Source organism: Cimex lectularius, unplaced genomic scaffold, assembly GCF_000648675.2.
Source record: "Cimex lectularius strain Harlan isolate CLEC.00 unplaced genomic scaffold, Clec_2.1 scaffold304, whole genome shotgun sequence".
NCBI lineage: Eukaryota > Metazoa > Arthropoda > Insecta > Hemiptera > Cimicidae > Cimex > Cimex lectularius.
This window is the reverse complement of record NW_019392948.1, coordinates 303,622-329,495: the sequence shown is the minus strand read 5'-3', so window position 1 is coordinate 329,495 and position 25,874 is coordinate 303,622. Positions and strand designations below refer to the sequence as shown.

The 25,874-nt window shown below is 35.1% G+C and overlaps 1 protein-coding gene across 3 annotated transcripts; it reads right to left on the bottom strand.

The window, feature by feature from the left end:
• Positions 1 to 222: 222 nt before the first annotated feature.
• On the bottom strand, positions 223 to 25,685 carry LOC106669469 (mitogen-activated protein kinase kinase kinase 15). Of its 3 annotated transcripts, none has more exons than XM_024229444.1 (26): positions 25,368 to 25,685; positions 19,685 to 19,905; positions 19,434 to 19,628; positions 19,203 to 19,375; positions 18,964 to 19,132; positions 16,928 to 17,037; positions 16,567 to 16,850; positions 16,341 to 16,500; positions 16,079 to 16,238; positions 10,776 to 10,945; positions 10,535 to 10,718; positions 10,330 to 10,463; positions 10,134 to 10,261; positions 9,049 to 9,186; positions 8,824 to 8,990; positions 8,527 to 8,762; positions 8,292 to 8,465; positions 5,779 to 5,868; positions 5,404 to 5,650; positions 5,187 to 5,345; positions 5,020 to 5,125; positions 1,213 to 1,384; positions 996 to 1,148; positions 806 to 935; positions 673 to 749; positions 223 to 592 (listed from the first exon to the last, which is right to left on the bottom strand). In XM_024229444.1, the coding sequence occupies exons 1-26, from the start codon at positions 25,408 to 25,410 to the stop codon at positions 457 to 459; spliced, it is 4,116 nt and encodes a 1,371-aa protein (XP_024085212.1). In that variant the 5' UTR covers positions 25,411 to 25,685; the 3' UTR covers positions 223 to 456. The 3 variants fall into 3 exon arrangements, with proteins under 3 accessions (XP_024085212.1, XP_024085213.1, XP_024085214.1); XM_024229445.1 differs by having other exon boundaries at positions 16,955 to 17,037; XM_024229446.1 differs by lacking the exon at positions 5,779 to 5,868.
• Between the last annotated feature and the right edge of the window lie 189 nt (positions 25,686 to 25,874).

Here is a 25,874-nt window from a genome sequence, read left to right as displayed (position 1 = left end):
TGAAACCAAGGCCTATCCACAAGAAGTGGTGGATACGTGTTCACTATTTTGGAGTGTAAAATCACAAAAAAAAAAATTTGCTTAAACCAGGTTATCCCCTTGTTAGATTTGTACCGAAATGCATCTGACAAACTTAGCAAGAATTGGCAGACCAAAATAACTGATAATGACCAAATTGCAAATTATGGGCCTAGTAAGGAGTGAATAAAATAATATAAACCATTTTTAAAATTAAATATTACAAACAATATTTTTATTTACATGTTAGATTAGAGCATAACCGCCTATTTACATCAATATATACAACAACCCATTATACAAATTGTTTAAAGCTTGTAGAACATGAAACATTAACATTTCTAAGATAACATGAAACTAAGATACAAATAAAACTCAGTCGATTCAATGTACCAGAATAACAAATAAGAAGTAAAAACTGAATAGGGCGGCCAATAGTCATAACTGGTGATGGTTTGATATACTGTTGACGATTATTGACTTCTCAACTGACGGTTTTCTATTTTGGTTTATAGGCCTGTGTTCCCTCCTCCAAGCCATAATCGCCTTCCATACTTTCAATTCAACACCTCCTCTGCACAAATAAAACGTACGTGAAGAAATAATATACAAATTTCAGATGACAATAGAAAAATTATATAAAGACAATCTCACCGGAGATTCATTCTCCTCAGGTCTTCTCTGCTTAAATACTGGAGTAGATCATCCATTGTATATTGTTCATGAATAAACTTTAAATAAATATTTCATTAGTTTAACATTAAATAAAATATAATTATTGGTTTACCTTTTGTATAGATTCATCATCGAGTTTAAGCGAGTTGAGCCATTCAACCAGTTTATTGTCCACCTGGCATTCAGTAATACTAATCTCTGGCAGTTCCATGCCATTAGAACTACCTGATCCTCTATCCATCCTAAAAAACAAAATGCCAGTTCAATAAAGAAAACATAATTAATCAACTAAAACAACAAACCTATCTTTTGCCAAGTTAGTGACAGCTGTCGTTAATACCGATGTGCTCTCAATAACGCCTTTCATAACATCTACAAACATTTTCTGTTGGTCTAACATCTGTTTGAGCAAGTTGTACATATTCGACTGTGCCTCAAAAGATTCTTGCATTAATCTGCAAACCAAGTTTAATTTATATTCTTCCTTTAGTACATAATTTAAAAAAAATAATGTAATACTTTGCATTTTCAGCTTTTAGGGAACTGAGTTGTCCCCTGAGGAGATGTTTGGGAGAATGGTAGCTTAAGCTAGTATGCTGCGAGTTGACAGTCGAATTGGAATTTACAGACCCAGTTCGTACACCTTGACCGACGTGTTCATAGAATATGTCGTGTTCGCCCAAGGCTCCCTCTAAAAATTCAAAACAATTGTCTTGTCAGCAGAAATTATGTTACCTCACATAAACTTCAGAATAACCAAACTCACTCCTAACAAAACTAACAAACTTGCAGTACGCAGTTTTTTGCCGAGTAGAATTGTGTTACTTGCTGAATTGATTCTAATTGAAAAATACAAAAAGAATATCCCCCCCCCATAAAAAATGCTCAGAGTTGGGCGTAATCGATTAATTTTTTATTTATTTTATTTTTTTTATTTATTCACAATTAATTAATTGTCAAACTATTATGATTAAAAAGTTAATTGTTAATCAAACTTTCAATTAATGATTAATCCAATTATTTATTATTTGAACATGCACTTAATGATTAAATTAATTGTTAATCAGATTAAATAATTAATTTATTGATTAATTCAATTGTCTTTCAACATAATTTTTTACATAATGATGCTGCACCGCGCTTTTACCCATATAATTTTAGACAACAAAAAAGTGCAACATTTGCCACATAAAGGTTAGATACATTCGTTAAATATTTACGATCTGTATAGTTAATCATTAAACATGATTAAATATAAATCGTTTTTCTAGATAAAACATTAATAATTTGGTATTTTAATAATAATAATAATACTAAGGAATAATGTTTAGCGGAGAGTAAGGATTCTGATTTGACGTATGTTTTGATTATAATCATGGAATAATACTTTATTCGTCATACAATGCACGACTAAATATTATTCATATTACAATACAAGCCTTCTTCGGATTTCAAGCCAATCCTTGAACTTCTAACTGTAAATTTTGGTGTATTCAGTCCAAGATCATTAATTTTTCATTTTAGATAAAAACCAAAATGAAAGTTGCAAGACTACAGATTCATTATTTTCAGGCCATAGCTAATACAAAAGGATCTGATAAAACCCTAATGCACTAATGATTTATGATTAAATGTTATTGATTAATCGTTAGTTAAATCAAGCTCAAATTTGATAAACGATTAACTTAATCAATCTCAAATTTGATAAACAATTAACGATTAATTTAATCAATCTCAACTTTAATAAACAATTAACGATTAATTTAATCAGTCTCAAACTTGATTAACGATTAATTTAATCAATCTCAAATTTGATAAATGATTAACAATTAATTTAACCAATCTCAAATTTGATAAACAATTAACGATTAATTTAAATCAATCTCAAATTTGATTAACGATTAATTTAAACAATCTCAAATTTGATAAATGATCAATTTAATCAATCTCAAATTTGATAAATTATTAACGGTTAATTTAATCAATCTCAAATTTGATAAACAATTAACGATTAATTTAATCAATCTGAAATTTGATAAACGATTAATTTAATCAATCTCAAATTTGATAAACGATTAATTTAATCAATCTCAAATTTGATAAACAATTAACGATTAATTTAATCAATCTCAAATTTGATAATTAACGATTAATTTAATCAATCTCAAATTTGATAAACAATTAACGATTAATTTAATCAATCTCAAATTTGATAATTAACGATTAATTTAATCAATCTCAAATTTGATAACGATTAATTTAATCAATCTCAAATTTGATAAATTAATTTAATCAATCTCAAATTTGATAAACAATTAACGATTAATTTAATCAATCAAATTTGATTAAGATTAGTGATTAATCGTTAATTATCAAATTTGAGATTGATTAAATTAATCGTTAATCAAATTTGAGATTGGAATTTGCCCAACTCTGTAAATGCTTTTCTCACTTATCCCCAGACATATCTTCAGTATACAAAAATAAGCTTCATCCTATTCTGCAGCTAGAATATCGTAAAACAGTACTTAAGGGACTATTCAGAATACCCTACATACGTTGCAGATAAATTATTTTGGGCAGATATAAACACGATGCTACCTAAAAATTATATAATTTTCACGGATGAATCAGTGTTAAGGGGGAATGAATTTCAGAGGAATGGAAGCATCGGCATAGCGGTGGCAATCGCAGAGCTGAATGGAGTTGTGATCAATGATGTAAATGTTCAACACAAGAGGGGAAATGCTACAGCCTTGAGATAAGGTAAGGAAGTGTGGCCATTAGGAAAAGTCACTGCTTGGAAATGGCAGGTATGGAAAGAGTGGAACCATCGCATTATTGGAAAAGGAAAAGGTTTCAAGTTTGGAGAAGATTGATGGAATCGATTAGTATGGTGAATTTTTGAAGGCCCATTGTGGTGTGTAATTTTAACTAAGGCGGATTGGGTGAAGTGATAATATCAGAAGAGGACTGAATAAGTGCAATGCATGAATGTATTTATTTGTGTAACTGATTTATACTATTTAAGTAGTATTAGGCTAGATTATAGTTTAGATGCGTTTGGGGCTAAAATGACCTAGCTGTCAATAGCCCCCGTTGGAATCTAACCCTGTTGGTAGGGAAGTAACGACCTCCTGAGCATTTGGCTTAAGGGCGATACTAGTAACCCAGCCACATAATTGAGTGGTGAACTCCTTGATGTATAGACACTAAGGTCAGCACATCAGGGAGCGACAACCCTTTGGGGTAAAAGTCCAATCAATAATAATAATACATTTAAAAAATGAGACACTCAATAAATAATAAAGTAAATAAATGTAAATTGTAAAATAATATTAATGTGTAATTATTTGTAATTGAAGCATGTTAAAATCAGTAATCAAAAATGGGAACAAATTAATAAATAGAATAAAAAATCAACTACTCTCAAATCGAAACGCTTCTTTCTCTTAACATGAGAGTGCATGCGATGTCTCATGTGGTTGAGTGTGGGATATTTGTGATAAAAGCTTTGATTTGGTCATCAACAATGGATAAAGGGCAAACAGAATATCCAGCCAAATGAATATTTCAGCTTCTGAACCGAACAAACCTCTTACAGACGGTGCTTTCTCCTAAACCTTCGTTACCAAATAACACAAATTTCCTAGCAGTCTAAGCTGCAATTTAATTTTACCTTTGTGCTAACAAAAATTAAACAAATAAAAAATATTAAATGAGAAAAATAAATTATTTTAAATTGGCAAAACACCTACTTCGAATGCAAGATTTCAAATGAAACTGACAAATAAAAACACCTGACATCACTTTTCAGTGTTCAGTTGAGTATAAGGACTAAATAAACAATACTTGAAAACACAAGAGGAATAAAATTGAATTATTAAAAAATGCTATATTCTTATTTTACAAGTAAATATATTATACCTTACATATTATATCAGCTTTTATCTTTAGGCTTATCTTTTATCTTTTTTTAGGCTTTTATCTTTTATCTCCATCAGCTTTTTCATCAATAGATTTGTAATATTTTTAATTTAATATGGATATTGTTAGAATTTTGTTAAATTGAAAAATTTTTTAGTGTCCGGTTGTTTAATAATTTATATGTGTTTTTTTAGTGTCCAGTTGTTTAATAATTTAAATGTGTTTTTTTAGTGTCCGGTTGTTTAATAATTTGTTGGATTTGTGAGAAACGGTAAAGAATTAGGTAGTTTAGAAAAACGTTTCCGAACTACCTCATTCTTGACCACTCATCACAAATCCAACAAATTATTAAATTTAAAAGTCAATTAGAACTCTTTATAGAATAAAAATTATACATACCAGGAGACAAAAATGAATTCGCAGTTTGTACAGCAGTTCGCAAAAGGCTGTCTAATGCAAACATCCAATGGGGTTTTATTTTCCTCAGACGCAGTGCGTTTATTACCTGTACATAAATTACGGTTTGTACTTTACGCATTTTGTTTAACAAGCCGAACAATACTTACAGCATCTTGAAAAAAATAAAGTGCCAACTGTAAGTGGTCCAACGAGACCGTGTCATTGTTAAATTCAGCTTTCAATTTATTTATAGCATTTTCCATCACGGTTTTATCCTGGTTTGCAATATAATCCCTAACCATGGCCACTAGCGACTCCAAATGTGCCTGAAAAAACGATGTTATAAAAATATAAAAAAATCTTAATGTACATGATATAACATACTTCATCGATTGTAGTATCAGTCAGTTCCTTCTTAATCCTTTCCATCATCGCATCACATATGCTGGCATCGTCTTCAGTCAACACTTCAGATAAAGTCTTTCTCCTCTGGTTGTCTTTCTTTAAGAGATAAAACCCGTCCTGTTCCATAGGAGCTTTTGGGCCTCCTTCAACCTCAGGCGACATGACACCGACATAACTGCTTCTTCTCGTTATTACAGGCATTTCTTCAATCTCAGGAGTATTGATGCTAAACAAAATATGTAACCAATTCAAATTAATTAATTAAAAAATAATGTCGATATTTAAATTTAAAAAATATTTTTTAAATTTTTTTTGAAAGTCACATATCCCACTGATACCAATCAAGCAACTGACCTGTTCATTGAATGTCCTCTTGTGGGCATAACGATGGGCGCCAGCAAGGACGAGCTTTTGTTCTTGGCTGGATGGGACTGGGTGGAAACACTGTTAAATCACAATAACAAACAAGCTCAACAACAAACGATTAATTTAAGACCAGCCTAACAAAAACACCAAATCGGTGATACAACTTTTAAGGCAGAACAATTTTTATAAAAGGTTAATTTCACAACGATCTTGTTAATGTTTCAGAAACCACCATACATTTATAGCAGGTCAATGTCACAAAAAAAAATTACAATGAAAAATCCACCAGTATTTATAGTTTTAAATAATAGCGAAAATAAATTAACTATGCTATCCAGGTATTAGTTATCTGGATGATTTTTTGAGATTCATTTTTCAATAAAAATTTAATTAAATTTATGCACTGGCTAAAGTGAAGGTAAAAAAAAATTAGTTACAATTAATTAAGGTTGTTAGTTGAGATAAAAGTCAATGGCACGGGCGGGATTCGAACCCCGATCTTTGGCTAGATATGCCACTGCTCTACCACTTGAGCTATCGTGACCTCGATCCACTCGGACACCACTTCCCATCTCAACCCCACCTTTTCAATTTTCCCTCCTTTTTGCCATTTTTCAAATGTCGTTTTACTAACAACAAAATTCCTAGCTACTCAAATGCACGATCCAAACCATCCTGTAGTTATGGGACCAGACTGTAGTTATGGCGGTCACTGCCCTTAGTGATCCTCACAAACCCCCTAGAGTCACGCCACCTCTACTTGAAACTCATATGAAAATGAAAAGCATCTCTCTGGGAAAAATCATCCGCTCGTCAAAGACAAAACTCCACTGGCTTATTCCTCTCTTCGCACCTAAGGTTATAACATGCCTACAGGAATTGAAAGGTGAACAAGACTACATTAAGGTCTGTTTTGAGAATGATAAAAGCCCGCTGGCTATGGTAGTCTATACAGATGGCTCAAAATCCCAGTATGGGGTAGGGGCTGCAATACTTAATATAAATAATGACTATTCCAGGCAGTTTAAACTCCCACCTCTGTGTACGATCTTCTCCGCTGGAGCTATAGCCATAAGGGAAGCTGTCAAATACATTAAACAGACAAAACCAGCCAAGACCATAATTTGTTCGGACAGCCTTAGTGTTCTTACGGCCCAGAAGAAAACGGATACTCCTGAAGATCCTATTATCGTAGAGATCAAAAACATTTTGTTGGCCTGCGGAAGTGGTATAGCTATTCATCTTCTCTGGGTCAAAGGCCATAACAACAACCGATTTAACCAGCGGGTTGATGCATTGGCAAAAGCAGCTGCTCTATCGGGAAACAACATCAAAGAGATCTCAGCCGGGGACATTGTATCGCATAATAAGGTCTTATTACGCAAGAAATGGCAATGCGAGTACGAACAATCATCCAAAAGCAAAGGCATCTGGTACTCTGCCTCCCAACCAAACATCCAGTCTAAACCGTGGTTTTCAAATGTTAAAAGAAATAGAAAATTCTTTACCACTATATGTAGACTGAGGTTCAACCACAATAGATTCCCTTCACACCTGCATAAGATAGGAATTACACAAACAAGCAAATGCTCGTGCGACGATACCTCAAGGGCGGATGCAAACCACATCATACTGGGATGCCCACTGAAGACTACCGGAAGAGAACATATTTTTAAAGCGCTCAAGAAATATAAAATCCCACTCCCCACTTCGGTAAACTTAATTCTAAACTATACGAACTTGATTGAAATACTAGATACCATATACAAATTCATCACTGATAACATAGATATTTAAGATATATAACCATCCTTGAGGCATGTTGGCATCCGGGAGGGGGGCCGCGCGGGGACGGTTCAGCTGGGGACCATTGGGGGACATCTCTGCGCTCTCAGGGCGCGTTACGCTCCGGACTGGGTGATGGTGTTGGACTTTTCCAAGGGTAGCTTTAACATGTAAGGTTTTTATCCACCACCATCGGGAACAGTCTGTTATGTTGAGGATCTCCCCATTACAAATGGAGAGCCCAGGTGTCCTTCCTGGCCGGTCTTGGGGGCCGTGCTGGCTCGGCGGGGGCCGGTAGCATCAAGCAATGAATGTAGATGGCTAGATGTACACTAGTTCAAGACCAAAAAAAAAAAAAATGTCGTTTGGATCAAGGTCACGATAGCTCAAGTGGTAGAGCAGCAGCGTATCTAGCCGAAGATCGTGGGTTCGAATCCCGCTCGTGCCATTGACTTTTATCTCAACTAAAAACCTTAATTAATTGTAATATATTAATTGGTCAAGCGGACCATGAAATTAGTGAATTTAAAAAAATTAGTGTTCATTATTTCATTTTTGATGATTCTGACATTGTACAAATAAAACTATATGAACCGAATCCATTGTAATAACAGTAATATTATTAGTCAAACACTCATAACCAGTTTGATGTTTTAATTAAAATCCAAAGCCAAGACTTATATTATAATCTAAATTTTATAAAAGATTCTACTTACACCTCGTCAGTGTTCGGCACTTTCTGAACTACGCTGTTATTGTTATAAGTTGAAGACACAGAATTGCAGTAAGAGCTTGTTTGTTGGTGGACTTTATTGAACCTTTCCGCAGGCACTGAGACACTTCTATTGAGCTCTTGAGGTTGCACAAGACCTCTTGACATTTTCTTTTTGCTGAAATTTATTTAATATTAGTCAACACATTTAATAAATATTTTTACAAAAAGCTACTTACTCTGAGAGAAAGGGATCTTCAAGAAGCTCTGAAGCTGTGGCCCGTTTGCTCGGATCAGGATCAAAACACCGTTTGATGAAATTTTTCGCCTTGTCTGACAGCTCTTCCGGAAGAACTGGATGGATTTTATAATATCCGACTTTGAAAAGAGCAGCCTGGGGGGAGCCGAGTTCGATAAAAGGTGGCTTCCCCGTAGCCATTTCAACAATTGTGCAGCCAAGAGACCAAATATCAGCCTAAAAAACATACTCATTATTTATTACAAAAACTATGTTTTTAGACATCAAAAAAGCATACCGGAGCACCGTAACCCCTCTGCCCTTTGTCTATAACTTCAGGTGCCATATATTGTAAAGTACCGGCAAATGTTTTCGTATCTGGGCACATGGCAGCAAGACGCTTCGACGTTCCAAAATCTGATATTTTCACTACACCGCTGTATGTATTCACCAAAACATTGTCGCCTTAAATATCAAGACGTTTAAAAATTAAAATTAAAACGCATAGGAAAGTTACTACTACCTTTTATGTCTCTGTGGACAATTTTTTGGTCATGGAGGTATTTCAAACCTTCCAAAATTTGTCTAGTGTAAAACACAATTGTTGACTCATTTCCTTTCAATGGGCCCCACTTCTTTCTCAAAAGAGCTGAGAGACTTCCTGAAATCCAAATTTAATACACAATTTAATAATATTGATGAATTTGTTTATTAACACTTTTTTCCATAGTCTGTGTTGTCCTCTTAATTCATTCATTTAACCCCTGAATAATGTATTATAATGTATGTCCCTTTACCCAAAATAATCCTCTTATGATTTTGATTATATTCATATTCATACTAAAATAATAATAAAAAATTTAAAAAAATTAATAAATAAAGATTCAAATTCACAAATTTCGTGGTCTGCTTGACCAATTAATATATTATAATTAATTGAGGTTTTTAGTTGAGATAAAAAAGTCAATAGCACAAGTGGGATTCGAACCCACAATCTTCTGCTTGATACGCCGCTGCTCTACCACTTGAGCTATCGTGACCAAGATCCACTCAGACACCAACTTCCCATCACAACCGCACCTTTTGAATTTTCCCTCCTTTTTTCCCATTTTTCGAATGTCGTGTAATCAGATTGGATTCTCGACGACAAATGAAATGGTCAGCTGGAGAGCTTTAGTCCAATCCGATTACACGACATTTGAAAAATGGCAAAAAGGAGGGAAAATTCAAAAGGTGCGGTTGAGATGGGAAGTTGGTGTCCGAGTGGATCGAGGTCACGATAGCTCAAGTGGTTGAGCAGCGGCATATCAAGCCGAAGATCGTGGGTTCGAATCCCGCTTGTGCCATTGACTTTTTTTTATCTCAACTAAAACCCTTAATTAATTATAATAAATAAAGAGTAAATAAAATAAAAATATATTAATCTTAATAAAAAGAGATGTGTAAAAAATTGAACTACTTCTCTACGAAAGAGTCTGTTGCTAATAAAGCAGTGTAATTATTTTATAGTGATTTGATTAACTTATTAAATTTATTTATTTGTAATATTTTAAATGGTATATGTCAATTTATGTATTTATCTGTTTTGTTAGATTAAAAAAAATTTACCTCCTGGAACTTGTTCCATTATAATTTTGAAATAATTGTTCTCTGACACCGAGCCGAGATATTGTACAATATTGCGATGTCTTAGCTGCGAGTGTAGCTTGATTTCTTCCTGTAGTGGTTGCACATCACTAAAAACAATTTCATTTTCCATTTTGAACTACATTCGGAGGAAACGTTTAACAATTTTTTTACATACCCTATTTTCTCTTCTGGAATTTCCTTAATAGCTATTCGGACTTGGGTAGTCATATCTCTAGCTTGGTAGACAGTTCCGTATGTCCCTTTTCCCAAAATAATCCTCTTATTATTTTGATCATATTCATATTCAAACTATAAAAAAAAATTAGAGTAAATAAAATAAAAATTTTAAAGTAAATTTTAAGTTTAAAAAATTGAACTACTTTGATTTGTTCTGAAGAAATATCTGCATCGAGGTCCATTACTATTCCTTCTTGATCAGCAGTCATATCGAGTACCAACTCGTAGAACCGTTGTCGCTGCATCGGTGATGAGAAATAAATCTGAAAATCATCTGAATTCTGATGGACATAGAGGAACAGGCTTCTTTCATCCCTCTTATATAAACTAAAAAGTTAATTTACAATTGAAAACAATTTAACTTGGATTTTTTTTTTAACAAACCTGAGGCTTCTAATCATATTAGCAGTGAAAACCCATTCGTGCACCTGTTTACAAGTGCCTTTCAGTTCTTTAAGGCAAAGGTTGAATATTGAAATGGATTTTTCATCAGCCCCTGAGTTCACAGTCACATAACTGGGCATGAAAATTTTGGTAGGCTCAAGTACCAAAACCTACAGAAAAAACATACACAATGAAATATAACAGTTCATTTTACCACCACCTCAAGCCAAAACAAAATGTTATCTGACATAAACAAATTATTAGTTTTAACTTAATTGAAAAAGCAAATTAGAATGCTGTCGATGAAGCATTATCACACTTATCTCATTTACAACAGATGAATAAGCATAAGAGAACCAACCATGATCATATTTCTGTCTGATCACTCCCCACTCATTTAAATTGATATTTCGTTTATAATGATTTCTTGCCATTTTAATATTAAAGGCTTTATAAATGTATAAAACTTTTGTTTTGCTTTTTTTTTAATTTACAATTACTAATTACTAATTTTAGAATTTGAGATTATTTAACTTTTCTTAATTACAAGTGTAATCAATACAACTTCTCTAAATTAATTAAAAACAATAAATTCTTAGACAAAACTGTCTTTTGAAAAAAATAATTATTTATACTTCACAGTTTTAGTTGGGTTAAAAGATAGAACTAATAAACTGATAAACCAGTGCCTTGAAAGATAAGGTTTAAAGTTCACAGGATTAAAAATCTATATATAGTTTTTTTTAATTACCCTTTTGTCTATTAACTCAAGATTATTAGGATGAGTAAAAAATTTGTTTCAATGGGTTACAATTAAATTTATTTTGAAATTTCCCGTTTCAGGTCTGAGAGGTAATGAAATTGTAGTTTAGACATATTTGATCATTTTGGTCTACCTCAGTTTCTTCAGAGCTGGGACTGGTTTACAAGAAAGAAAAATATTAACTAATAATGACTGAGAAGCCAAAATTTGTCCGATGTGTTCTATTTTTTTTATTTTTTATTTAAATAGTTGGAGGAGAAAAAATAAGTATTCCATGCATGCCATAAATATTTCTTTATTCAGTACGCTTTTGGGGTACCTAGGCTATCTAGGTCTCTGCATGTCCGGGAGCCAAGAAAAGCCAAATTAAGTTTTTAATTATTCTTATTATTATTTTTATTTCAGTTATCATTATTTTTATTTACTGAGATTTAGAAGCCAATAAACCAAACATAATGACAAACTGACCATAAATAAATCAGAACCAAAAATTTAAAATAAAACATTTGAGGAGTTTTTGTAGATTTCATTCTTTTCTCACATTTAATGACATAAAAACTAAACATTGTTGGATGCAAAGTGGAGAGATGCAGCTTTCCAGGGTTGTCAAATTTGTGGAAATAGCATAAAATCCATAAGATGTATGAATTTTTCAGAGGTACACCATACATAATGGATCGTGGTGGCTGTATGGTCCAAGTGACTCTTGGCTCGTAAACCCCCTGATCGTTGGTTCAATTCCCACATGATAACCCAGCTCAAAAATGTCTATTTTTTTGTTTGATGTAAAAATTTCTTTAAAGGACGCTTGACCTGCCTTACAATGAAGAGTCACCATGTTAACGCCTTAACTGTTAGGCCACCAACAGCCATTTAGGAGTACTCAAATGGAATCTTTTGGTTTTTTAACTTTTTAAATATATCATTTAATACAATCCTGAATTTAATTATCGTGGCTCCTAGGACCCATTTGTTAGAACGCCCAGACACAGGTTTATACATCACAAAAAATAGCGTCATTAAAATCGGTGACCCCATATCCCTAGTCTCTCCTTAAAGTTAAAATATAGATGTTTATCCAATATAGTAAAATATAAAAATGATATTAACAACAAATAACATTAAAAGACAGAATGAGCAACGTACAAGCCTAAAACCATTTAAAAACATTTTAATTAATTAATTAATTTTTTTTTACTCATCCTATTATAATTTTTGATTCAATCAGCATTTTTTCACTGCAGGTTTTTTATACATTAATAAAATATACAATGAATTGTTCAATACTTGAATATTATAAAGTCATATGAACAAAATATACCTAGTAAAAAAACATTGCACGAGAACGATAAATAACTCCCAAACACTAATTTCATGCATGTTCTCCCAAAACAGTACATATATTTCCTGATGAATAAACCATAAATTTTCAACTACACAATAAGACCAAACATTAACAAATTTATTTGCACGATTTTGTGGAAATAAGCCATAATTAAATCCGAATCTGCCCACATTTATCCATGAATTAGCGACAAACATTTAATCCACTGCCTTGAAGACATGGCAAATTTAAATAACATCAAAAAATTTTAACCTTTTCGGGACTCGTAACTCATTCGGGCTTTGAGGCTCCACAGGCCCAGTGATGATTTTTTTCGTTCAAGCTTATATGCTCCCAAGGACGCAAGTTTTTTTTTTTTCATATTAAGAGCTGGACATCATGGCATATATTGGGCTGAGGTTGTATCCAATGTATAGCAGACACCTTAATAAAAAATAGACGAGACCTCCCACGCCCTTCCTTCCCATACTCATCATCAGCAAAACACTCTTTTCTCCCCCATCTGTACATAATCTGGCCTTTCTCTTGAATTTTCGCAAAAATATAACACTTTATTTTTCTTGAAAGCCATTTGGCCACAATATCTTAGTCTCATTGGGAATGTCCTTTTGCCTACTTCTCACCCCTGTCCTTCCCATGCCGTCAGTTTCAGTTTTCTATCATTTATGTTCAAAGTAATTTTTAGAATATATTTTTGTTTTTGCTGCCCTTATTTATGTATCTATTTATTATTCACATAAACACTCAAAGATTTTAAAACAAAAGAAAAAATCATTATATTAATTACAATTTATTATTTATTTTAATGAAAGGAATCAGAAATTTATGAGTTTTAATCGAGAATATTTAATTAAGATGGTAAAAGAAAATTCACCAAAATATCAGAAAATTATTAGTGATAGATTAAAATTTACCAATTTACTAAAAAATTTAATATCTAGTTTTACTCTTAGTACGTAACATATAATACCCTTCTTTGGTCTCAGAGGTCTTGTCTCCTAGGCATCAAGTAAATAAGAGACTGGATTTCGTCTTGTAAAACAGAATCCCATTCTTCAGCAAGAGCAGTTCGAAGCTGTTCAACGTTATTGGAGGCGATCAATGTCTAAACCGTCCCCTGAATGTTCTGTGGAATGCATATCAGGAGAACATACTGGCAAATTTTTGGCATACTGGATGGAGGTCGAGCATTATCGTGCATTAACATGAAGTTTTTCCAATAAATGGAGTAAATGGGAGAGCCACCAGAGCTTCTAGAGATGCTTTCTCAATGTATCTTAGTGAACCTTAGTACAATGTGGTTAAGGATCGGGGCCCAAGAAAGGTGTACCTCGTGTCCTCATCCACGTCCCTTTCTCACGCCAGGTTCCTTTATTGTTTCATGTGACCCCCTCCCAACCCTTGTCTACAAGGTCGGTTTCCGAGCGCAAAATGGTGTAGTAATAATGGTGTACACCTGTTTAAAGCACAAGCTGTACTCATGTCGGCCTCGGGTCGGCATGGAGCAGTGGATGCTTTAATAGAGGCACACGTGGGTTAGGGTACCAGATCCTGTTTGCGTAGACAGGGGTAGGTTCATAACTATATGTACTACAGGGTAACAGAAATGTTCCAAAGTTCAGCCCCTGTTACACTGGGAATGGACTCATAGTTGGCCGTGGTGACACCCCTGGCGGGTACCTGGAGAAGAGGCTGTCTTCTATTTGTGACCTTCGCATGAAACTTGTGTATGACCATCATTATTCACCCGGCCTCACGGGATACGATGGATCAGACCGAAGCGTGTAGCGTTGAAGTCGCTCTGACGGAGTCCCTCGCATGAGTGGTGGATGGAAATGGGTAGTGAATTGGTTGCTCCTATTTGAGTATGCTTTGCATGGTTAAGTGCGATTAGTGGCTTTTAGCGTAGGCAGTCTCCTCTAGGGGGGGGGGGGGTAGCAATTCCACTTTAAACGAAACCACGGCCGAAGCAGATCCGGTAGTTTCGATGCTAAAGAAGCCCCAATACTCTGGGAGATAGAGTGGCCTTTTCTATCTAGGGAGGTGTGCGGGAGACCAAGCTGATGTATTTTGGCTTAGGTAGCCCTTTGTGCATGGCATACGGTTCGATGCTTAATGCAGACCCGACCACTTGGAATGGGCAAGCGTGGAGCGAGGTTGTCTAGGCTCTTCGGGGCTGAGCTGCCTCTACACCAATGCTGTGGCACTTCTGTCGTCAGCTCGCATCTTGAGAATTAAAACGTCCAATAAAACCTGAAGGCTAGGTGTGGATCCTCATTGTCCTTTTAAGGATGACCGAGTATACAGGAAACAACGTACCTTAGTGCAGTTTTAATGCCATAAATCAAACCCCCATTGATCTGCCCCTCTCTATTGCTTAAGATAATGATTTGCGAATAGTCGCCTATCTATCGATGCCTCACCAGTAGTTGAAACCAGATGCAAGACATCTATAGAGACCAGGCTATTCTCACAAAGCCTTCTGATGACTATTTTACAGCTCACCCTTGCATTACAGACCATTTGGTGTTATATCAAGGAAGCTTTTAAATAATGTCCTCACTATCTTCTCCTTAATGGAGACTACCTGTGGCCCTAAACTGCTGAAGACTATCATAGATGTTAAAACGCTGCATAACCGTGACTTGGGCCATGTAACGGACATACGTCTTTGTAATCCAACAGAAAGTACAATTTGAATAAAATTGAAAATCAAAATGAGAAGTTTGTGGACTATGAAAATCGCAGCAGCTCAACTAGTTAGAACTAGAACATCAAAATAGTGACCGAAGATCGTAGGTTCGAATTCACAAATTTTTCTTCTTGAAAAACCGTGTATAATTAATCTGAATATAAAAATGTGTTTTATCAACTTTTGATACACTTTTTTCCAAAACTCTTCATCAGATTGGAGCAATTTCTCCCCTTTTTTCAGTCAAATTTTCAACGGAACAAGGTAATGTGTTTTAGAATCTTAAAATCAGTCCCGAAAAGGTTAAGGTGGCACTATATATTTGGAGAATTTAAATTTAATGGGTTAATTTTTTTTCTCTAAGGTAACTGATAAAAAAAAGCAATGCTGATGTCCCAAAAGCTGATTAGATTGGTTTGTCAGTGTTATGATGACCCCAGCGTTTGGTTTCATGCAGCTGGTTAGTTCCCAACATTGTCAGAATATATAGAGTTTATACACACCGGGAAGCGGATAATATCTTTTAACTCAGAATTCAAAGCTTCGACAAAATACTCCATCCAAAAGAAAAATATTTTCTGTTCTGGAGAGGCTTCTGACTCATCCATTTTTTTACGAAATCTATTTATGAGTTTTATGTTACCAATTGTCGACTTGAGGTACCTGTGAACATTCGATTAACTAACTAATTCACTAAGTGTTTCTTTTATTCATCCATTGTGAAGTTGTTTTATTGTATAGGCGAGTATAAGAGGGATAATTTACCAATCAGGAGGTTTCAATTTAAACATGCACTCTGCGGCCTGAACTGCTTTCGTGTAGTCCTCAGCGAGAACGCTTATTTCAAAAAACGTTGCGACATCCCAGTAGTCCTTCAAAGACGATAAACTGCCTTTTTTACCAATCAAATGATTGAGAACCATACCTAAAAACAAAATCAAAAGAATAAAAAAAATTATTAAAATGCATGCGTCATTATACAAATAATTACCGATGTGCTGCAACTCTTCAGATTTTGAAAATTCGTGCCCGTCTATTACCAAAAGCGTCGCTAGGTTAATACCGGCATACTCATTCGGCTGGACTTCGAACCCTTTTCTGTACCAGTGAATCGCACTCGTGAGGCTTGATTTATCCTCATAGATCGACTCGACAAACTTGTCTTTGTAGATTCGCCCACAAAGGCAGACCATATCCGGTATGTGGTTTTCTTTCTTTGTAAGCGCTTTCTCTATTACTTGCAAAGCTTTTTCTCTGTCGCCTTCTTTGTTTCTCCTGTTAATTTTTAAAATTAAAATAATCTTTTTATAATTAAAAAAAATAATTATTTAAAAAGGGACAAAATTACTTTCCTGTTTAAAGCAAATGGATACAAATACCTAAGGACAGGAGTTTGGTTGTATTCATTTCTGTTTGGTATGGTTTGTAGATCCTCTACCAACTGAACCATGGCATCATAGTCCTGAAAAAAATCATAACAAACAATAACAACAGTAATAAATGTATGTTTGCATAAAACTGAAAAATATAATTTTGATTTTTTTCTTCTTTATTTTTATTTTTTTATGAGGGTATTTCAACTGCAAAGTTACATGAACCCTCGGGGTGCCGGTGTTTTTGAAAAAAAGCCCATTTGTATGTCCGGTTCGAATGGATTCAAACCTGGGACCTTTCCTTTACAGTGAGAGCGCCAGGTCAACGCCTTAACTGTTGCGCCCACCAACACCCATTTTTACAATTTTAAATATAATGCGAAATTAAATCTCTCGTAAAACCTGCACACTGGATGCCATCATATATTTACCTTTCTAAATTGTAATAGTATTTTGTTTAAAAAATTATTCAGAAATCGTGAGATGCGGTCTGGTGTGATGTAGTTTTCAGAAAAACATTTTCTTTATCGTGCCAACGTTTTGATCTTTATTGAGATCATCTTCTTAAACAATTTTTTATTAGCAAATACTTCAAATTGTAACGATAGCAGCAGTAAACATTACAATTATCATTGCCAATTAGCTTTTTTTGCCTTGGCAATATTTAGAGAATTATCAGAAGTAAATTAAAACATGTAATAGTTAATTCTTCAGAAATCGTGAGATGCGGTCTGGTGTGATGTAGGTTTCAGAAAAAATTTTCTTTATTGTGCCAACGTTTCGATCTTTATTGAGATCATCTTCAGGGCTCAAAGTGCCAAGAATGGCACACTTACACAGAAAACAAACATTTTGAACCTTGAAGATGATCTCAATAAAGATCGAAACGTTGGCACGATAAAGAAAATGTTTTTCTGAAACGTATATCACACCAGACCGCATCTCACGATTTCTAAATAATTATCGACTAACGGACAGCTAAACGTAAAGGAGTCTGATCTGTTTGCAATTTCTGTTTAATTAAGGTGAGACAATTTTTTTAAAATTGTTTTTTGTGTAAAATTTCGTTATTGTTTCGATTTGGTTCAATTGAGTTTGTAAGGGCCAAACTATCAATGTTAATTATTTTTCTTTTTGAATAAATTACAATTAATTAAGGTTTTTAGTTGAGATAAAAAAGTCAATGGCACGAGCGGGATTTGAACCTACGATCTTCGGCTTGATACGCCGCTGCTCTACCACTTGATTTATCGTCACCTCGATCCACTCGGACACCAACTTCCCATCTCAACCACACCCTTTGAATTTTCCCTCCTTTTTGCCAATATTCAAATGTCGTGTAATCGGGTTGGATTCTTGACGACAAATGAAATGGCCACAGAGAGCTTTAGTGAAGTATACTTCATTGTTAATCATTAATCATCTTCACTAAAGCTCTCTGTGGCCATTTCATTTGTCGTCAAGAATCCAACCCGATTACACGACATTCGAAAAATGGAAAAAAGGAGGGAAAATTCAAAGGGTGTGGTTGAGATGGGAAGTTGGTGTCCGAGTGGATCGAGGTCACGATAGTTCAAGTGGTAGAGCAGCGGCGTATCAAGCCGAAGATCGTGGGGTCAAATCCCGCTCGTGCCATTGACTTTTTTACCTCAACTAAAAACCTTAATTAATTGTAATATATTAATTGGTCACTCGGACCACGAAATTAGTGAATTTTTGAATAAACGAGTTCATGAATTCAAAACTTTATATCCATTCTGTTTTTATTTTATTTTATTTTTTTTTTAAATTTTGAAAATTAAATTGGGGTAGACGATCTTGTTACCAGCTGGTGATCCTCTTTTGTTTGCAAAAAAAGGGGAATCACCTACTATAAACAGTAATACGGAATTATTGTAGTACGTTCTGATTTTGAGGTATCGAAACCAACAATAATTTGGTATTATTATATCATTAATTCCATTTTAAATAAATTTTTCTTTTCCTGTGAAAATGATCAATTTATAATAAAATACCTGGATATCCCGGAATGATATCAACATAGCATAAACTACTTCTGCAGACAGTACCCTCGGATCGTCCAATCTCTTTCTCATATTTTTAAGTGCAACTGAAAGTTGAGCCCCAGTGAGCGTTTCTCTCGTTTTCTTCAAGTCAGCAAGAAATTTTTCTTTTATATGCACCCTGGAATAACAGTTATTATTACAATGCGCAAAAAACAAACAAAAATGTCCAGAGAATTTTAATTTTTTACTTTGATTGAACCTCTACGTCCTGGAGGAGTTTTGTCAGTTTGATCGCTAAAGATATGCGTGGAACTTCGGGCAAAGAGTCGTCTGTTTTTCTTTGACCTCCTGGATTCGTGCACACACAGGCACCGTTTTCAGAAACTCGATAACATAGTAAAGTATAAGCGGCACATGTGAGCTTGAAAAGTAATTTGTTGTTAATAACATTATTTTATAATGGTATAAATTATATTCACCTTCAACCGGATAGTAGCTTCAGTGTCTATATCATTAAACAATAAAATGTTCTCTTTCATTTTAAAGCTTTCTCTCACTCCCAGGTGGTAAAAAAGTGCTCTTTGGTGTTCTTGTACTGACAAATCGACTATAGCAACATCTGCATTGTACAACGCAGTCAACACATTTGTCTCGCCAAAGTCCAATTTTTGAAACTATAGATCAAAATTAGCTGATTTGTAAAGGAAAATAAAAAAAAATATATACCCACTTGAATATGTTGTAAAACAGCATTGACAGAAGAACAGGCCTGTTTCACTTCTTCAAAGCACTTCTTTCTTTGTGCCAGGCTGTCGTCTGTCTGTGTGAAGTCGATAACACAGACTACATCCATTTTGGGACGTTGGGACGATGTTTCACTGTGGTGCCCGCTTCCGACACTTTCAGCGACAACACTGTGATTGTCTGGGAGGAGGAAGTGTTCATCCTTCACTGTAAACATTTAATTAAAGTCATTCATCCGTAATAATAATATATTGAGTGCGTGTATAAATTTTTTGATTTTTTAATATTTCAACCTTTTATCCTTATAAAGGTGATCCGTTATTACCTGCTAGCCGCCTGTTAGCTCTAAGGTGGAAAAAGCCCTACTGAAAGCGATCCTAAAGAAAGGAGTAGTTGATTCCAAAAGTCAGTCTAGAATAAACTGCAGCATGTACGACATGGAAGCAGACAAAATTCATTTTTTGCTATACCAGTTAAATCTCACGCGTAGAGCAATGTATTACTGTAGAAATTTATGTGGAATTTACTGTGATAATGTAGTAAAAAAATGTGTGGGGGGGCTGCGGTAGCCGAGTGGTTAAGGCGTCAGACTCTCGGCTAGTAGATCCCACGGTCATGGGTTCGAACTCCACCGTCACCTCTGAGCTTTTTCTCACTCCTAAAGGGACCGGTGGCCACAATTGAAAAGAAATTGACACGGCACTCATCAATGAAAGGAGCAGGATCAGATCTCAGCAACCCTGAATTTGGTCCCAACCCCCTTCAAAAATGAGTTTCTTCGATGGAAGAACACTGGCACACCGGGGGCTCAAGTTCATATTTGTGTTTTGAGCCCTCCCCCAAAATATGGAGCCAGGGATAAAGTACAATAAGCTGTACAGCTCAGCTGCAGTACTCAGGAGGGAACTCTTAAACATCGACTTAAAATTAACTTTGTCAAAACAGAAGCCATCCTCTTCACCAAAAGACCTGCAGTAATCAATCATGCTGTGGCAGCAGGAAATAGCATTCCCTGGTCAGGCTGTGTAAAATATCTGGGCTTAACAATCAATAGCAGCCTAACCAGGTATGTGACAGATAGAACAGACCGCGGAAAAACTGATCAGGCCGCTGTTTCCTCTACTAGCATGGGTCTCTATGACGAGTGCTTTCTAAAGCAGCATTGTTGAGCCCATGCTTTCTGTATGCAAGTCCTGCTTGGAGCATCGATTGACGGACAACCCTCAGCATGTTACAAGTGATCCAAAATAAGTTTTTGAGGTTTCACACCCTGTCCAAGATGGACCAGGATTAAGCATGTCCACGAGATGACCAAAATGAAGACCATTGCCAAGGAGGTGAAGTCAAAAACACTATGCTTCTTCAGATGTGCAGCTAGGAGAAATGCCCTACGCACAGAAATAGAAGCCTATGACCTTAATAAGCACTGGAAGTACCGGTGCAAAGAACATTCTGCTTCGAGACTGAGTTGTGATTTTTATGACATTTGTGATACAACATTAAGTGCTGTGATATTTCTATAATTTCTGATCCGTAAATGTACATAATCTTTTTAATTATTTAAATTTATTCATTTATTTATTAATTTAGTTGGGCCCTCAAAATCTATTTTGTGAATTCTTCTAGCTAAATGAATGGCATTTTAAAACTTTTTCTTGACTTTCTGGTTGTAGTTAAAGTGGCTCTGTCACTGTCACTCCAATTTGTAATTATGTACTAAATGTAATGTATTGTTTCATAAAAATATATGTTCATTATGGTCATCATTTCTATTTACACAGGAATACAGTCTTGAGAATTCGAAACTTACAGTCTTGATAATTCGAATTTCCAAAAAAAAATCTGTGCATTTTGATACACTCGGTTATATGAAATATTTTTCCTAACAGGGGGAGTAAAGTATGCTATTAAATGAACTGGAGCCAATTCCCATTTCCAATTTGCACTTTTTTTGTTATATTCCTCTAAATTTCCACATATTGTTTACTTCCTGACAGCCCAAAGTTTCTTCGAATTTTCTCTAGTTTGTTATGTTCTGTGGTTGGTGTTTTGTCAATGTGTTATCAACAAAGGTCACTTCAGAAAATTATTTAAACAAAGGACACCAAGCCACATTGAAACAAAAACCACTTCACGATTTTTTTAATAATGGGAACAATATTCAATTTTACAGTTATTATGTATATTTTCACTTTTTCTTTATTATTACTATGTTTTATATATGTACAATTTAATTTATAATTTGAAAAATGCATATGAACTCTTAACAATTTTTTTCTTTCCGCTTGATAATTCTAATTATTTTTGTAGCCCCTTGAGTTTCAAAATATCATCATAAAACTTACACTGTGTTCAATAATGAAAAAATAAATAAGCGCACTGCCCAAAAAAAGTTTGAAAAAGTTTTCTTCTGGGAATAATGGTCAAATATGTCAAGAACTCATCAGGGTTCAACAAGATGAAACCAATCAGTTCAGATATAAAGCAATATTTAATTTATGAGTTAATTTATGTTTAATTTACGAGGAAACCATTTCATTAGCTTCCAGTCTTTCCACATCAAAGTATGCTAGAGTAAAGAAACAAGAGCTGACTGGAAGGGCCCAATGTTATTTTTTGAGCAAATGGAATTAAACAGTACAAAAATAAATAAATAAAGTAAACGAAGCATTATATACTGTTTATTTTGACCATGATAGATTCTAATTACCTGTAACTAATGTGGAAAGATAATGGATTTAATTTTAAACTAAATAAATTGAGTGGTGCGTTAAATTTGTCTTTCAGTGTAGTTTTAATTATAAAATAAAATCAAAGAAAAATTTCCAAAAATCAAATGTATGAATAATTTTTTGATGCACTGTATATTTTAAACTGCTCAAAAATGAATACAGATATTTGAAATTTATACTTATTCTATTAATTTTAATAAAATTAACCAATATATTCTTGTTAGTTGGATAAAATAGAAAATAAACACCAAAAACAAAAAATTGGTCAATCCTCATTTAATAACGGATTTTTTATATTAATAATTTTTTAATAATGGATTTACTTAAGAATAGTAAACACGAAGATAACTCACTTTGTAAACAAACACCTTTCTTGTCTTTTCTCCAATTTAAACCAGTTGTATTTCATTTTTTTTTTTTTTTTTTTTTTAAATTTCCTTCCCAATGGATACCAGGATCTGGAGGAGTTCCCTCCTGAGCACTGCAGCTGTACAGCTTATTGAACTTTATCCCTGGCTCCATATTTTGGGGGAGGGCTCGCAACACAAATATGAACTTGAGCCCCCGGTGTGCCAGTGTTCTTCCATCGAAGAAACTCATTTTTGAAGGGGGTTGGGACCAAATTCAGGGTCGCTGAGATCTGATCCTGCTCCTTCCATTGATGAATACTGTGTCAATTTCTTTCAATTGCAGCCACCGGTCACGGCCTATCATCTTAGGCGTTAGAAAAAGTCCAGAGGCGATAGTGGGGATCGAACCCACAACCGCGGGATCTACTAGCCAAGAGTCTGACACCTTAACCACTCGGCTACCGCAGCCCCCCTCCCTCTTTAGCCATAGAAAGATATCATCTTGAACCAGATGTTCACAATATTGTTGTTAGAATGAGTCATCGAGGTCACCGGCAGGTGGATGTCGCAGAGGCAGTTGCCTTAACTCAGAGAATGGTCTCCCAGGCTTTAGCCTAATTCCGAAAGACTGGAAGTACCAATTGGAATGGATGGATCTCAGCACATTATAACACTAAGGGATTACAGAAATATTGCCATGCTGCATGACCCTTTCCATAGTGCCCGCTAGATCCTAAGCAAATACAAGATGTTTTGGCAAGGCCTTTATCAACACAAAAGATTCGTAATTATTTGTGGGAAGTTGGCCTCAGATCGTATGACTCTTTGAGACAGCCCACCACCACCAACTTAAGAGAAGATGGTGCAGAGTGCTTAGAAGAGAACAATTGGAATGTTTACTGATGAGTTGCATTTCTGTCTGTATAGTGATAGCAGGTGCCAAAGAGTCTACATCTGCGTACCTACTATGCTCACGAACCAGATCCCTCTTTAGTGACAACATAACATTCGAGAGCATTCCAATGTCTGTTGGTTTTTGGGCTAACTCAAAGGGGAGCACAGTAGGTTCATGGATGTCAGCAAGGAACATTATATAGTGTGTACATATACATCATGTATAATCTCGAAACGTTTTGTTTTTTGGATGGCCAGTGCTACCAACTTTAGATCTAAAGTGGAGGAAGCCATTCGCAAAAAATTCTTGTAGTGACTGCTTAATTCTTGCAATGTTAGGTTCAACAGGAGTCATGGTTAGCTCTTGTTTTACGTTTTGCTTGCCAAAAACAACGGGGCCTTCTATAATCTTCAGCCAAATAGTGGTTGAACATACTGCACTAGCGACTACCTCGGACATGTTCCTTCCGTGTTCGGGTCGAAACTGCGGATCTCTTGCGGAGCAACCGTGTTCGCAGCCTCGTCTCCACTTAAAGTGGTTACAGGATCACCTCAACTAGTTCGCGAACATAGTAGGTATGCAGCTTACCGAGAACTGGGGACGCATACAGTGCCCCAGTTCATGCTCGCTTCAAGCAGTTTGAAAAATGGTGGTAATGGTCTGGGCTGGGAATTACAATGGAGGATGAACTAGACTCCATATTGTTGAAGGCAACCTCATGTCCAAGAAATTATCGAGGAATACATCCCTCAAACCAGGGACCTCATTGGCAGGGATGTTCGATTTTTGGATGACAATGGCAGACCTCATACAGGCCTAGTTGTTCATCAATGTTTAGAAAACCTGGGAATTTCCCATCTACCCTTTGCCCTTGTCTCCAGACCTCAATCCCTTGAGCACATGTCTGACGCGTTGCAAAGAAATTCCATCACCATCTGCAGCCAGTTGACCCGCAACAATTGAGTGCAACTTTGCAACATCTATGGAGTGGAATTCCTTATGAAATTATTAGTGACAACCTTATTAACAGTATGCCTAGCAGGTGCACAGAGGTTTCAGCTCGTAGAGAACATTATACACAGTAATAATTGTTTTTAAAAAAAATATTATGTCCAATAAACAAAATTATGGCATTAAAACAATTTATTTGGTTATTTTTTTTTCAAATCCCTTAATTTCCTTCAGTAAAAAACAATAATTTTTAATGCAATTTACAATAAAAATAAAATAAAAAAGCTAGGGAAAGTAAATACTACAAAATTGGCATATTCCTATTCATTTTTGAGCGGTTTAAATAAAATTTACACAATAATTCCAGCACAAAATGAATTTTTTAAATTTATTTCCAATGGAAAAGCTTACAATATTTAACATAAATTATATAAAAAATAATTTAGAAAAAAAATTTGTTTACTTTTATTTTTTCCCATATTACAGTAAATTGAATGAACAAAAATAAATTAATTTGCATATTTTCCTTGGGAAATAATAGTAGTAAAATTATTTTAAACTACTGGATATAAAAATCAGACGCATTTGGCATAACGCCTCCACATATTTTCGCTGCGCTCAGTTCGGACGTACCGAGATCTCAAATTGGCCCGTAGCGCTTCGCTATTTTCTTTGCGAAGGGGGAGGGGGGCAGGTCGAAAGGCGAAAAGCGTTAGGACGATTGTGGAAAATCGAACGAACCTGGTGTCGTCGGGTCGTCGATGACATTCAAAGAGATCGGCATTTTGCCCTGGAGGAGGTCGGCGGCTTAGACGCGACTTCGCGGATCCGAGCCGGGCTCAACGGAACGCACCTCTGCGCCGGCGGCACCTCTTAACCGCAACGGCAAATGTCGCACCCTGGGGATGGCCTCTTATCCGCCTCTAGAGACGAAGTTGGACGATCGGAAAATACAACACAGGTTCTATGCGAATAACCTCCGCTACGTTTCTTCCCCCGCAGCTCGACAGTGTTGATTGATTGATTCTATGCCGCTCGTCCGAATGCCCAGCCAAAAAATAATAATAATAATAATGGCAAATTTATAACAACAAAATTGTATAAAATCAAACAAAAACTAAATTTTTACTTAAATATAAATAGCCTTTTGTTATCCAATAAAGAAAATTGAAAAGGAATCCTATAAAATTGAAAGTCTAGGGCCAGCAGAAAATGTCCTATTGCGTTCTTCACAAATTTTTCAATTTA